At 47.0% G+C, this 13,748-nt stretch overlaps 1 protein-coding gene across 1 annotated transcript in view; it reads right to left on the bottom strand.

Annotated features, from left to right (window-relative positions):
• The window catches only part of APC2 (APC regulator of WNT signaling pathway 2), a 77,373-nt gene that overhangs the window by 26,719 nt on the left and 36,906 nt on the right, over positions 1 to 13,748 (bottom strand). The window contains exons 5-10 of the mRNA XM_036734345.1: positions 12,737 to 12,809; positions 5,652 to 5,816; positions 5,057 to 5,147; positions 2,351 to 2,576; positions 1,312 to 1,420; positions 283 to 396 (exon numbers count right to left, since the gene is read on the bottom strand). Of these exons, the coding sequence (XP_036590240.1) occupies positions 283 to 396; positions 1,312 to 1,420; positions 2,351 to 2,576; positions 5,057 to 5,147; positions 5,652 to 5,816; positions 12,737 to 12,809 (778 nt within the window). The remainder of the gene's footprint in view (positions 1 to 282; positions 397 to 1,311; positions 1,421 to 2,350; positions 2,577 to 5,056; positions 5,148 to 5,651; positions 5,817 to 12,736; positions 12,810 to 13,748) is intronic.

The following is a 13,748-nucleotide window of genomic DNA, read 5'->3' on the forward strand; positions in this document are numbered from 1 at the left end:
AGCCCTCAATCCGCCCCGGTCCATGACTCGGACCTCAGGCAATGGCTCCGTCCCAACTCCTGGCTCCAGCACTACCCTCAGTCCAATCTTTTGCCTCTGGCTCCACCCCTAATTCCTGGCTCCATCGCTACCCTCAGTCCAGCCCCTGTCCTTGGCTCTGGGCCGTCTCTTCACGCCTAGCCCTCCCTCCACCTCTAGTCCTCAGCCTAAAGCTCTCCCTGGCGGTGTGTGGTTTTATAAGGGAGGAGGAAGGTCTTTCTAGTTTCAGGTCCCGGTCCCCACCTGAGCCCTCTGCACCATCTCGTCCGAGGTCCCGAATCGCTCTTCCATCAGCGCTCGGATGTGCTGAGCTTCGAACTCCAGCTGCTGTCGGATCAGGTCTGTCTGCATGGAAAACTGGAAGGGATATAACAAAAAAGGAAAATGACAAACGCTGCAGGCTCTATGGGGAAAACGGGTTCTTTAATGCACTTTTGGTGGAGCTGTGTCCAACCATTCTGAAAAGTAACTTGGAACTACACCCTCAAAGCTATTAAATTGTGTATACCCTTTGACCCAGGGACTCTGCTACTAGGTGTATACCCCCAAAGAGATCAAAGAAAGAGGGGAGGGACCCACATGTGCAACAATATTTATAGCCTCTCTTTTTGTAATGTCAAAGAAAAGGAAACTGAGGGGATGCCCATCAACTGGGGAATAGCTGAAAAAGTTATCAATATAATGAGATACTGCTATGTTGTAAGAAATAATGAAGAAGGTAATATCAGAGAAACCTAGGAAGGCTTGTATGAACTGATACAGAGTGAAGTAAGCAGAACCAGAACAATTTATACAGCATCAGTGATACTGTAAAGATAATTACTATGACAGACAGTAACTGTTCCACACAGTGACCAAACACAGTTTTGAAGGACTCATGATGAAACATGCTATCCACCTCCAGACAGAGAGCTGGTGGACTCAGAGCAGACTGAATCATATTTTCTTCTTTCTTTTTTTGACATGGATGCTGTGGGAATTTATTTCGCATGACTGTACATATTTGTGGGGGTTTTGATTTTCTTAACTTCTCAATGGGTGAAAGGGGGTGGGGGCAGGGAGATCATTCAAAACTGAAAATAGAATTAAAACTGCCGAAAAATAAATAAAACTAGAGAGGCAGTGAGGATGAACCATAGGGCTGGAGGGGATTTCTCCCTCCCTCCCAGAGATGACAAGTGAACAGCCCCACTCCACACAAGCCCCTTCCCCCACTCCTCAGATGTATTACTCAAATCCTTGGACCCTCCACCTTGCCCCACTCCCCCTCACCGTCTCTGATCGAGGTAGCTCATCCAACCTCTGGGACAAGCCCTGGAGCTGCCCGTAATACCAGAGTTTCTCTTGTTCTTCCTTCTCAATCTCTGCCAGCAGGAAGCACCTGATAGGAGATGGGGGAACACAGTTGAGGGGTGCCACCAGGGTTCTTTCTCTCACTAATCCCCAAGTAAAAACCTCAGCTCTTTTCTCTATCCTTATCATGGTTTGCAAAGGCCTTTCCTTTCAACAAGCCTGGGAGGAAGTGAGCTTTAGTCAAGTGTCACTAATTTAATTTAGCAGACAGAGAAACTGAGGACTAAGCGTGGGAATTGACTTATTCAAGGTCACATGGATAGTAAAAGATTGGAGTCTCTTGACTCCAAGCTTAGGGCTCCTTGTACAATGCTCAAAGTCTGAGATCTTGTCTCATTTGAATATATTCCCCAACACCAGTTTTGGCATTCCCATAGGCATACGTAAAAAGTGATGGTGGGTTGAGTTGAGTTGAATTGACTTGGCAGAAAACTCATGGCAGAAGAGAAATGATACATGGACAAGAAATAAGATACAAGGCAAATGAAGTCAGATGCTGAGGTGGGAAGCTGGGACCAACAATTAAAGTGAAAAATGGTGACGGTGCTGTTCTTGGTTGATGCAGAGATTCTACAAACTCTACAGAGGTTCCTGACTCATTCCCCCCCCCCCCCAAGGCCAGAGGAAGAAGGAGAGATAAAAAGCAGGAGGTTGAATCACCTTTCTCCCAAAGACCCCCAGCATGTTCCCAGAGCCTTGAACCCTTCCCATGACAACACTTGGGGGATAGGGATTGTGCTGCCCACTCACATTATCTGAATAGGGAGACTGAGGCCCAGAGAAGGTATGTGACCTGTCTAAGGTCACACAAGGAGGCTCAGAGAAGGGAAGAGATTTGCTCAAAGCAGAACAGCAAATTAGTGGTAGAACTAGGACTCAAACCCAGGTCTCCTGATTCCAGGGCTGTTCATTTTGGTCAAGACTCTTGAGGGGCCTCATCTTCCCGTCTCCCTCTTACCTCTCTTTGTCCAGTTCCTCCAGCAGCCGGACAGTGGCCCTGCTCAATTCTCCTGATTCTTCTCTTTTCTTGGACAGTCCGGGAGCAGCGGGTACAGGGGCAGCACAGTGCAGGGGGCTGCCCTCAGGGCTCCGGCTCCGGCTCCGACTCTGGCTGCCTGGCTCTGCAACCAGAGCTGGGGGCTGAAACTTGAGGTTGTACAAGTTGGTGATATCCATCTGCAAGGCTGGGAGAGGAGAGAAGGGGCAGAACAGTAGGTGAGCAGGGGCTGTGAGCTTCCCTGCACCCAAGGTCCAAGCAATGGCTTCTTACTTGCAACTCATCATGACCCTAGGAAGCAGGGAGAGTAGGGATCATTCTCCCCATTGGGCAGATTGAAAAACAAAGGCCCAGAGGGGTGTGTTCAGAGTAACACAACAAGTGTCATAGTACTGGAAGCTGGAAGAAACTTTATGTATCTAGTCAAACTCTTGATTTGACAGATAAAGAAACTGATAACTTAAATGACTAATAATTAGCAAGCCTGGGATTAAAACCACATGGTTCAGAAATCTTTTACATGATTATGAATGTATAACCCATGTCATATTGCTTACCATCTCAGGGATGGGGAGGGAGAGAGGGATAGGATTTGGAACTCAAAACTTTTTAAAAAATGAATGGTAAAAATCGTTTTCCATGTAATTGGGGAAAAATAAAATATTATTTAAAAATTTAAAAACCCCATATATCTCTGTCCAATATGCACACTAATATATCTTTAATCTCTTCCTATCTACAAGTTGCTTCTCTACTGTCTACATATGTGTCCAGGGGGCCCCATCCTTAAAAAGAGCCTTCAGTGAACCCTACCATCCCCATGGTCCTCTATGTCTCTTTCCTTTCATAGCCAAGCTGGTAGAAAAACTGTCTATATTCATTACTTTCACATTCTCCGATTTTTTCACTTCACTAAGTTCTTTTTATTTGCAAGTCTCTTATTATTAATGATTTAGAGCAATGTTTTCTATACGTGCTAAAGGTTTGTAATTCCTTTTCTGAGAGCTGTAATATTCCTGGCAATGAATAAACACTCAATAAACCTATTCATTGATTGACCGTGCATCCATTAGGGGAATGGCTCTTAGTCTAATATATTTGCTTTTGTTCTCTATGTATCTTGAATATCAGACCTTTAGCAGAGATACCTGATGCAGGGATTTTTTTTTTTTTTTGCCGGTCAATGGCTTCGCTTCTTCTAGTTGGATCATTTGTTGTCAGTTTGATACCGTTCACTTCTCAATGCCTTGAAATCTAGCCTCCAACCTCATCACAAATACTCTCCAAAGTTACCAAATTCAGAGCCCTTGAGAATGAATTAACAAATCCCCTGACATTACACCTGGTGGGTAGTGGTGTGCACTTGGCTGAACTATATAAAGCCACCAGTTGAGTCTATCCCATTGTGTAGTGTAGATTTCAGGATCCCTGCACACTTGTGGCTCAGTCTTCCTCCTTGACCTATGTAGCATTTGACACTGCTGACCCTCTTTATCTCTACACTCTCTCTTCTCCAGGTTTTCTTGACACCACTGTCTCAATTTAATTCTCTTCAACTTAACCTGTCTGACTGCTCCTTCTCAGTCCCCTTTGCTGGATCATTATCCCTGCTAACTGTGGGTGTACTCCAAAGCTCTCTCCCAGGACCACTTCTCTTCTCTCTACGCTATCTTTCTCACCAACTCCAATGGGTTTAATTACTTCTCTATGCAGATAACTCCCAGATCTACGTTTCCAGCCATAGTCTCTCTTGTGAGCTCTGGTCTAGTATCACCAAATGTCTATTGAACATTTCAAAATGGATGTTCCTCAAACTCAACATGTCTGAAATAGAACTGAACCTAAACCCTAATCATCCTAACATCTATATTTGTGGCAAAGACACTACCATCCTTCCAGTCATCGTCTAGATTCATGAGCATTCGTCAGCACGTACAGCAACTATTAACTCTCCTGCATCCTCGGTATGGGAACAGTTTCCAGGTCTCTGTTTCAACTTCACAGCATCTCTGGTATCTGTCCCCTTATCTCTACTCCCTTAGACACGGCCCTTATTCAGGCCCTCGCCACCTTACCCTCTTCAAAGCTCAGCTTCTTCACCCCTCCTACATGAGCCCTTATTTCAACCCCTCCACCTCAGCTGCTGGTGCCTCTCCCTCCCCACCCCCCACCAAAATTGGGTTGTATTTGGCTTGTATATGTTTTGTGTTTGCCTATATACATGTTTCCCTTGAGTAGAATGTAAGCTTCTTGAGGGTAGGGACTGTTTTGTTCTTATATTTGTGCGCCCAGCACCTGGCATGCAGTAGGTGCTTAATGAATGCTTGTGGATTGATTGATCACCCTGTCTTGATCACAGTCACAGAATCATAGAATCTAGAACTGGATCTAGAGATTATATATTTCCAAACTCTGTCTGTACAGATGGAGACACTGAGACCCAGAGAGTGAAATGTCTTCTCTAAGTGAGTAGGTGAATTAACAGAGTCAGAGCCCGAGTCTCCTCAGAGCCTACATGGAGCTCTCCACACTGTACCCATTTCCCAGCCTGGTCCACTGCCTCAGGCCCACGTCTCCTGCTAGCCTGAATGCTCCAGGATAACAGGAGCCTTTGTTGTAGCTTTTTCCTCAGATGTGGAGTCAGGGATCCCTCCCCCACCCCCTTACCTTTCAGCTGCTCCAACAACTCAGTCCTCCCAGAAGACACCATTGCTCTCGCTTCTTGTTCCAGCTTCCCCTGAAGGTGCTTCAGCACCTCCTAGGAAGGAAAGCAAAATCCAGAGTGAGGGTCCATTCCTCCCTGCCCGGCCCCACCAGAGGCCCTGGGAGCAAGGAACATTATTGCTACCCGAGATTGTCACTATTTTACAGATGGGGAAACTGAGGCCCAGAGAGAGGAAGGAATGGATTGTTCTTTCCAACACAGCTGCCTGTGAGTGTGGCACTTGGAATCTGGCCAAGGGTCACAGGGGTGCCGCCCCGCCCCCCTCCCAGCTTCCTACCTCAACAGATCCCAATCCCAGACCCACTTCATCTCCTCCCCCAATCCCTAGCCTTGCTCCCTCTTCTTCCCACTGCTCAGCCATAATCTCTGTTTCTAGAGCGCTTAAGTCCCGTGGTCTGCTTAGATCCTGGGTCCCATATCCCTGTTTCCCTGACTCTCAATGCCCCACAGGCCCCCATTCCACATGCTGTGTCTGTGACCCCATCTCTCACATCCCAACGTCCCTGTCTCCCTAGGTTTGGTGCCCCCTACTCGTACCTTCATGTCAGAGGTCTCATTCTCCAACTTTGACAGATGACTGGAGTTATCCTGGAGTTCTCTCCGCAGGTGGGTGTTCTCCCGGCTCAGGGCTTCCACCTGCCGCACCAGCTGCTCATAGGAAGCCGTTGGGCCCGGTCCCGACATCTTTAGTTCCTCCAGCACCTGGGGCGGGATGGGGGGTGGGGGAGACATTAGATTGAGGATAAGTTTGGGAGGGAGCAGGAAAGCCCTAGACTCTGACTTTGTAGCCACTGCCCCATCTATCATAAGATCAGAGCACAGAGCTGGATGGGACATGATCAGGTCCAGCTTCATCATTTGACGCCCCCACATAAATGTGATGAATTCAGGTCACTTGGCCCACATGAGTAACATCCTTGGATCCTGAAAGAGCAGGCAGATGTCACGGCTATCCCACTGTTAGTGACAGCTGAAAGCTCATGGTGAATAAGAGCAGTCCCTCAGGATGGGGGTAGCAGATAGGGAAAGGGAGAGGGAGGGGGAGAGGGAGGGGAAGAGGGAGAGAAACACATGTGGCTCCAGTGTCCAAAGAATGGAAAAGAACAGGGTCAGCAAACTACAGGCCAGTGAGCTTGACTTTGATTCCTGGGAACTGTCTAGGATGGACTGTTAGATAGTTGGCAAATATCTGAAAAGAGAAGCAGTGATTGCAAAGAGCCCACAGGGTGGCCTCAAGGACAGGTCATTCTAGACTAACCTCAATTCCCTTCTTGACAGGATTATTAAACTAAGAGATAAGGAAAATTCTGGGGTTTTAATTTATCTTGATTTTAGCAAAGCTTCTAAGAAAAGTATCTTACACTATACTTTTGGAGGAGTTGGAGATATGTGGATTATAGAGTCATAACTGGTTGAATAGCTAGCCTCAAAATCTAGTCATTAATGGTCCACTGTCAATTTGAGGTAGGTTTCCAGGATAGTGCCCCAGGGATTTGTGTTTGGCTTGTTTTGTTTGACAATTTTATCAGTGATAAAGGCAAAGATGACGTGCTTATTCAATTTACAGATGACTCAAAGCTGAGAGAGACAGCTAACACACTGTGACAGAATCAGAATCCAAAAATATCTTTGCAGGCTAGAGCCTTGGGCTGAACCTAATGAGATGACATTCTATAATGACAAATGTAAAGTGCTACACTTGGGTCCAAAAAATCAATTTCACAGGTACAGAATGAGGGAGGCATGATTAGACAGCATTTTATTTTTCTAAAAAAGATCCTGGGGTTCTAATGGACTGCCAGCTCAATCAATGAGAATCACCAGTATGATGTGGCAGCCAACAAAAGGCTAATGTGATCTTGGGATACATTAAGAAAAGCTTCTGTGGAATAAGGAGGTATTAATTTCTCTGTATTCTACCTTTGTCAGATTATATCTAGAACACTGTATCCAGTTCTAGTTAGAGCTAGATTTCAAGGTGTGGAGAAGTGAACGGTATCAAACTGACAGACAATTACTAGCTATGTGACCCTGGGCAAATCACTTAATGTGTTTGCCTCAGTTTCCTCAACTGTAAAATAGAGATAATAATAGCACCTACCTCACAAGATTGTTGTGAGAATCAAGATAATATTTATCAAAAGCTCTTAATATATAAATAGGTGCTTTATACATGCTTATTCCCTTCCCTTCCCCCCTTCTATGTACCACAGAGAAAGAAGCACATTGACAATCCAGAATGTCTAGAGGAGGTCAGCCTCTGACTAGAGGGCAGTGCTATGGCTAGAGGGTGTCTTTAACAGGGCTCAGCAGTGTTCTTCCAATTTCCCACCAACTACACTTGCTTTTGGACTTTTTTGGACTTTTTCCATCATGCCCCCTTGCTTGGCACCTTCCCCCTGCTCTCCCTTCCTCCCCTTCTCAGCTTCCATTCATGTGTGGTCTTTTCCCATTGGATCATAAGCTCCTTGAGGGCAGGGACTGTCTTTGTTTTTATTTGTATCTGTATCTCCAGCACTTAGCACAGTGCCTGGCACATAGTAGGTGCTTAATAAATATTTCTTGAACAACTGACATATTGACGAAGCCATTCAAGTCTATGTTGTATATGAGGATAAATTGAAAGAACTGGGGGAAACTAGGAAAAAAATGAGAACTAGAAAATAGAAGACTCAAGAAGAAAAGAAGATAGCTGTCTTCAAGTGATCTAACTTCAGAACTCTCCACTTAAATGAAAGCACTCTCTCCAAAGTTACCAATGGTCTCTTAATTTCCAAATCCAATGGCCTTTTCTCAATCCTCATACTTCCTGACCTTTTTGCAGCACAGGATACCGTTAATCACCCTCTTCTGGATACTATCTCCTCTCCAAGTTTTTATGACACTGACCTCTCCTGGCTGTCCTGAGGAGGAGGATGGTACAGTGGAAATAACATGGATTCTGGAGTCAAAGGAGCTGAGTTCAAATCCCACCTTTGATGCTGTGTGACTTGGGGCACCTTCCTTCCTGGGCCCCAGTTTCTTCATTCGTAAAATGAGGGACTGTATTAAGTGGATCCTCCTACCTGTCTGATAACTCCTTCCCAATCTCTTTGCTGGCTCATCATCCTGCCTCCTGACCATGGATATAGTCCAAGGCTCTGTCCTGGGACCTCTTCTCTCTATCAGCTCCTATGGGCTTCATTATCATCTCTATGCAAATAACTCACAGACCTATGTATCCATCCCTAGTTTCTCTACTGAGCTCCATTCTGCCTCTTGGCAGAAGTATGCTGGAGCCAGCTTGTACCATTTTCTCAGAGGGGACTGTTAAAATTTCATATTAAAATATGAACATTTATACTCAGAAATCAGCAAACATGACAAATCAAGACTTGATTTATAATTTTATTTCTAGACTCAAAGAATGGGAAAAATGTTAATGATGCAGATTAAACTCAAAAGAGTATTGAACATAATTCCCCCCTACCCTCCCCACCCTGAGAACTTAAACATTTACCAGAGTACCTCTGGCTATTGGGCATTTCCAACTGGATGTCCTGGCGGCATCTCAAACTCAACTTGTCTAAAACAAGAACCTATTCTTTCTTTTTTTTGGAGGGTGGCAAGCAGGACAATTGGGGTTAAGTGACTTGCCCAAGGTCACACAGCTAGTGTGTCAAGTGTCTGAGGCCAGATTTGAACTCAGATCCTCCTGACTCCAGGGCCGGTGTTCTACTCACTGCACCACCTAGCTGCCCCGAACCTATTTTTCCTCCCTCAAACCTGCTTTTCTTCTGAACTTCCCTATTTCTTTTTTTTTATACTTAATAGTATTTTATTTTTTCTGATTACATGGAAAGATAGTTTTCAACGTTCATTTTTGTGAGATTTTGCGAAATTTTTCTCCCTCTCCCTCTTCCCTCTCCTCTCCCTCCCCCCTTCCCCTTCCCCCTCTCCAAGACAGCAAGTAATCTGATACGGGTTATACATGTACAATCATGTTAAACATACTTCCATATTAGTCATGTTGTGAAAGAAAGCTTCCCTATTTCTGTCCAGGGCACAGGGATCGTTCCAGTCATCCCAGTTGACAATCTCAGAGCCATTCTCAACTCTCCCCACCTCAACAACCTCCCCACCCTTCTGGATCCAACTGGTTGTCAAGTTCTATCCATTATTTTACTTTTACGGTAGGGTGGATATGTGGACAGTGGGTAGAGCGCTGGGTTTGGAATCAGGCAGACTCATCTTTGTGATCTCAAATCTAGCCTGACACTTCCTAGCTGTGTGACCCTGGGTAAATCCCTTAATACTGTTTGCCTCAGTTTCCTCATCTGTAAAATGAGCTGGAGAAGGAAATGGCAAACCACTCCAGTATCTCTGCCAAGAAAACCCCAGATGGGGTCTCAAAGAATCAGACACAACTGAACATGTCTCAACAACAGGCAGCTAGATGGTACAGTGGATAGATCAACTCCTGAGTCAGAAGGACCTGAGTTCAAATTTGGCCTCAAGACACTTACTAGCTGTGTGACCTTGGGCAAATCATTTAAGCATGTTTGCCTCAGTTTCCTTAACTGTAGGATCAGCTACAGAAGGAAATGGCAAACCACTCCAGTATCCTTGTCAAGAAAACTTCAAATGGGGTCTGAGCAACAACAACCTCTATGGCGTCTCTCCTGTCCATTCCCTTCTCTCCACTCACACAGCCATCACCCTCTTCTCCGGGATACTATCTCCTCTGAGTTTTTATGATATTGGTCTTTCTTGGTTGTCCTGAGAGAGACAGAATTGTAGACCAGAAAGAGCTTTGGTCCCGGAGTCAAAGATCCTGGGTTCGAGTCTCCCCCTTGATACAATTTGTGTGACTTAGGGCACACACAGTCTCCCTGGGTCCCCATTACCTCTTGCCTGGACTATTGCAGCGGTCTCCTAATTGTCCTCCCTGCCTCCAGTCTCTTCTCCTTTCCAGTCCGTCCTCCACTCAGCTGCCGAGTGATATTCCCAAAGCACAGATCTGAGCATCTTACTCCCCTACTCAATAAATTCCAGTGACTCCCTATTACATCTTGGACTAAAAAACTCCTGTATCTGATATTTAAAGCCCTGCACGACCTGGCTCCAACCAACTTTTACATTCACTCATCACACACTCTATGGTCCAGCTGTGCTGACATTCTTGTAGTTCCTTATTTATGACATTGTATCTCCTACCTCTGGACCTTTGGTCAGGCTGTCTGCCATGCCTGGCTGCAATGCATTGCTTCCTCACCCCTTCCTCTTATGATCCCTAGCTTCCATCAGTTGCCACCTCCTACATGGGGCTTCTTCTAATGCTCTAGCTTCTCCTGCCTCCTCTCTTCCTCAAAATACCTTATTTTCTTTTGTATACATATTTTTTATATTTACATAATGTTATCTCTACTGATAGAATGTAAGCTTCTTGAGGGAAGGATTTGTTTTGTCTTTATCTGTGTCACCAGTGCCTGGAAGAGTGCCTTGCATACAGTAGTCACTCAATAAAAGCTTGTTGGTTGATTGCTTGGCCGATTGAAGTATTCGAAGGTCCGTTATATTGAAGGGAGATTATATTTGTTCTGTTTGGCCTTAGAGAGCAGAATTAGGGACAGTGGGTGGAAGATGAAAAAAATGTTTGATACAAGGAAAAACTTCCTCATGATTTGAGCTGTCTACAATGTTGGATGACAGCTTGTTGGATGTATTGTTGGGTGGGGATACCTTTTAGATATGGGTGGGGAATAGATGGCCCCTGAGGGTCTTTTCAACACAAAAATTCTTTGATTCTTTGGTCTCGTCATAGCCACTGGCCTGGGAGAGGATCTGGGAGAGTAGGTAAAACAGAGGATTTGGAATGCAGGGCTGACAGCCTCCAGGGGCCCCCACAGGAGGAGCAGCTTGGCCTGGGCTCACAAGGAAGGAGAGCGAATCATGGACAGACAGCTTGGCAGCCAGAGATGGGCAACCTGACAGATATATGGACCAATAATCTGACAGGTAGACAGACCCATGGCGCTGGTGCACAGATGGCCCGAGATCCCTGCGGGTAGATGTGGGGTTGGTGTCCAGCTGCCCCCTCAAGTCCAGAGTTTTCTGTCTTGGTCATCCTGGCCCAACTCCAGGGTAGCCTTGCCCACACCTGCCCCCCCCCCATCCGATCCCTTTGTTTCCTTCAGGTTCGTCTGTTCTTTATTGTCCTCCCCCCCCCCCCACGCCGCCCCCTTTGTTTCCATTCGTGGTTCCCTTTCGTTCGTTCTCCTGGACGCTCACCACTCAGTCCTCCTGTCTTCTGACCCCGTCCTCCCACTCACTGGTTCTTTTCTTTCTCGTATCTGTCTTCTTCCCTTCTCCATCTCTGTCTATCTCTGTCTCGGTATCTCTTTGTCTCTCCCCACTCCTTTCTCAGCGTCCGTGTCAGTCTGCCGCTTTCTCTGTGTGTCTCTTTCCTCCATCTGTGTCTCTGTATTCTTCCGCCTCTCTCTCTCGTTTTACCCCTGTTTCTGTCACTTTTCCCCGTCCGTCTCTGGCTGTCTCTGTCCCCCTCGTCTCTGCCTCTCAGCTCCCTCCTCTTCCCCGGTCCTCTAAGCTCCGCTGCTCCGTCTCTCCCCGCCCCGACACCCCCCACCCCACCCCACCCGCCCGCGGCTCTGACTCCATCTCCACCTCCCTCTTTGTTCCCTGCTCATACTTTCTCTCTCGCTGCCTTTGTTTTCAGCCCTAAGCGACACTGAGAACTCTCTCCGAGTCTCCACCAGCAGCCCTGCCCCGGCCAGTTAAGCTCAATCTGTGACCCGTTTACACGAACCTTCCCTAGCATGGGACCTCAGCCGTGGCTCCTCTGAGTCCCCAGGGCCCATGGTCTCCCCCGCCCCCCCATGCCCCACCCCCGTGAATCCATCAGCCAGTCAGTCACCAGACACTCTGTGCCGCCTCCTCCTGTTGGACTATGATGAGGGGCAGCTCAGCTGAGGGCAAAGTGGCCTGGATTTGGAGTCTCAGAGTCACAAAATACGTCGGCGGCCAAGCCATACCTGCACGAGAAGTCCCCGAGTGCGTATCAGGCATGGACGGGGAGCCCAGCACCTCCAGATGCTGCCGCTCTTGGGTAGCTCTAATTGCCAGGAAGTTAGGGAACCTGGGGGTCAAGTCTTGGCCCTAACACTTCCTAGCTGCATGACTGTGGCCTCAGTTTCCCTAAATGTAAAATAAAGGCAATTGTATTTGTGCTATCTGCCTCACAGGGTGTTTTTCCAGAAAGATCTTTGTGAATTCGAGGGGCTTAGGAAGCTATTACTATTCCTATTAATTGGTAACAAATAGCTTCCATTCCTTCGACATTTAAAGGCCCCCAAAGTTCTTTCTTCATACTAGCACTGGGAGGTAGGCAGTCAGTCAACAAGCATTTATTAAGCACCTACTATATTCCAGGCCCTGTGTCAAGCGCTGGGGTCACAAAGAAAGGGGAAATCACGGTGCCTGTCCTCAAAGAGCTGACATTCTAATGGAGGGAGATCGGGGAGAAGAATGTGCAAATAACTAGGTATATATAAGATAGCAATCAGATAAATGGAAGGTAATTTCCAAGGGGAGACACAAGTGATGGGGCCCCAAAGCCTTCCTACCGAAGCTGGGATCTGAGGGGCATCTGCAGGGAAGCCAGGGGGCAGAGGTGAGGAGGGAGGGCACACCAGGCAGCTGCAAAGGCAAGGGTGCAAGCATTAGGAGCCAAATTTTAGAGAAAAGAAAACAGGCCCAGAGGAAAGAAAATGACTTGGCCAAGGTCACACAGCTAATGACTATCAGAGCTGGGATTCAAACTCAGACCTTTTACCTCCAGGCTCAGGGCTCTTTCCAGGGGGAGACAGAAAGAGGCAGAGCGAGTAAGAGAGAGACAGAGAAAGTGAGAGAGACAGAGAGAGATAGAGAGGAAGAGAGAGGAGGACTGGGAGGCAGGGAAGGAGAAGAGAGAGACAAAAAAGACATGGAGAAGAGAGAGAAAGGGAGGGGGAAATGGGAGAGAAAAGATGAAGGAGAGAGAGGTGCTGGGTGGAACTGGGGAGACTTTCTGGAAGAGGTGGCCCCTAAGCCTAGCTTTGAACATCCAGGAGGATGTTAGGGGCAGCTAGGTATAGCAATGGATGGAGTGCTGGGCCTGGAGTCAGGATGACTTGAGTCCAAATCTGGTCTCTGACACGTACAAATTGTGTGACCTTGGGCAAGTCACTTCTCCTTGGTCTGTTTTAGTTTCCTCATCTGTAAACTGGGATAATAGCAGCACCTACCTCCCAGGGTTGTTGTGAGGGTGGAATGAGATAAATATTTGTAAAGTGCTTAGCACAGTGCCTGGCACATGGTAGGCACTAGAGAAATGCTAGCTAGTATTAAGGGGGGGTTGTCCAGGTGGGGGTAGGAGTAACTCTGTGATCAATGCCAAGCAAGAATGGATCAGGTGGGTGGGAGGAGCAGTGGGGTCCAGCCTGGGGGTCAGGGCTCACATTGACTGATGGCCTTTATCTCTCCTTCTCCCAGATCCTGGTGTGTTCCCTGAGCCCGCTCTGGCCTCTCTTCATTGGGAGAGCAGGATAAACACCTTGGCCCTCACCCCATGGAGGAGGCATTGGGGCAGTCCCTGGC

Source organism: Trichosurus vulpecula, chromosome 1 (assembly GCF_011100635.1).
Source record: "Trichosurus vulpecula isolate mTriVul1 chromosome 1, mTriVul1.pri, whole genome shotgun sequence".
NCBI lineage: Eukaryota > Metazoa > Chordata > Mammalia > Diprotodontia > Phalangeridae > Trichosurus > Trichosurus vulpecula.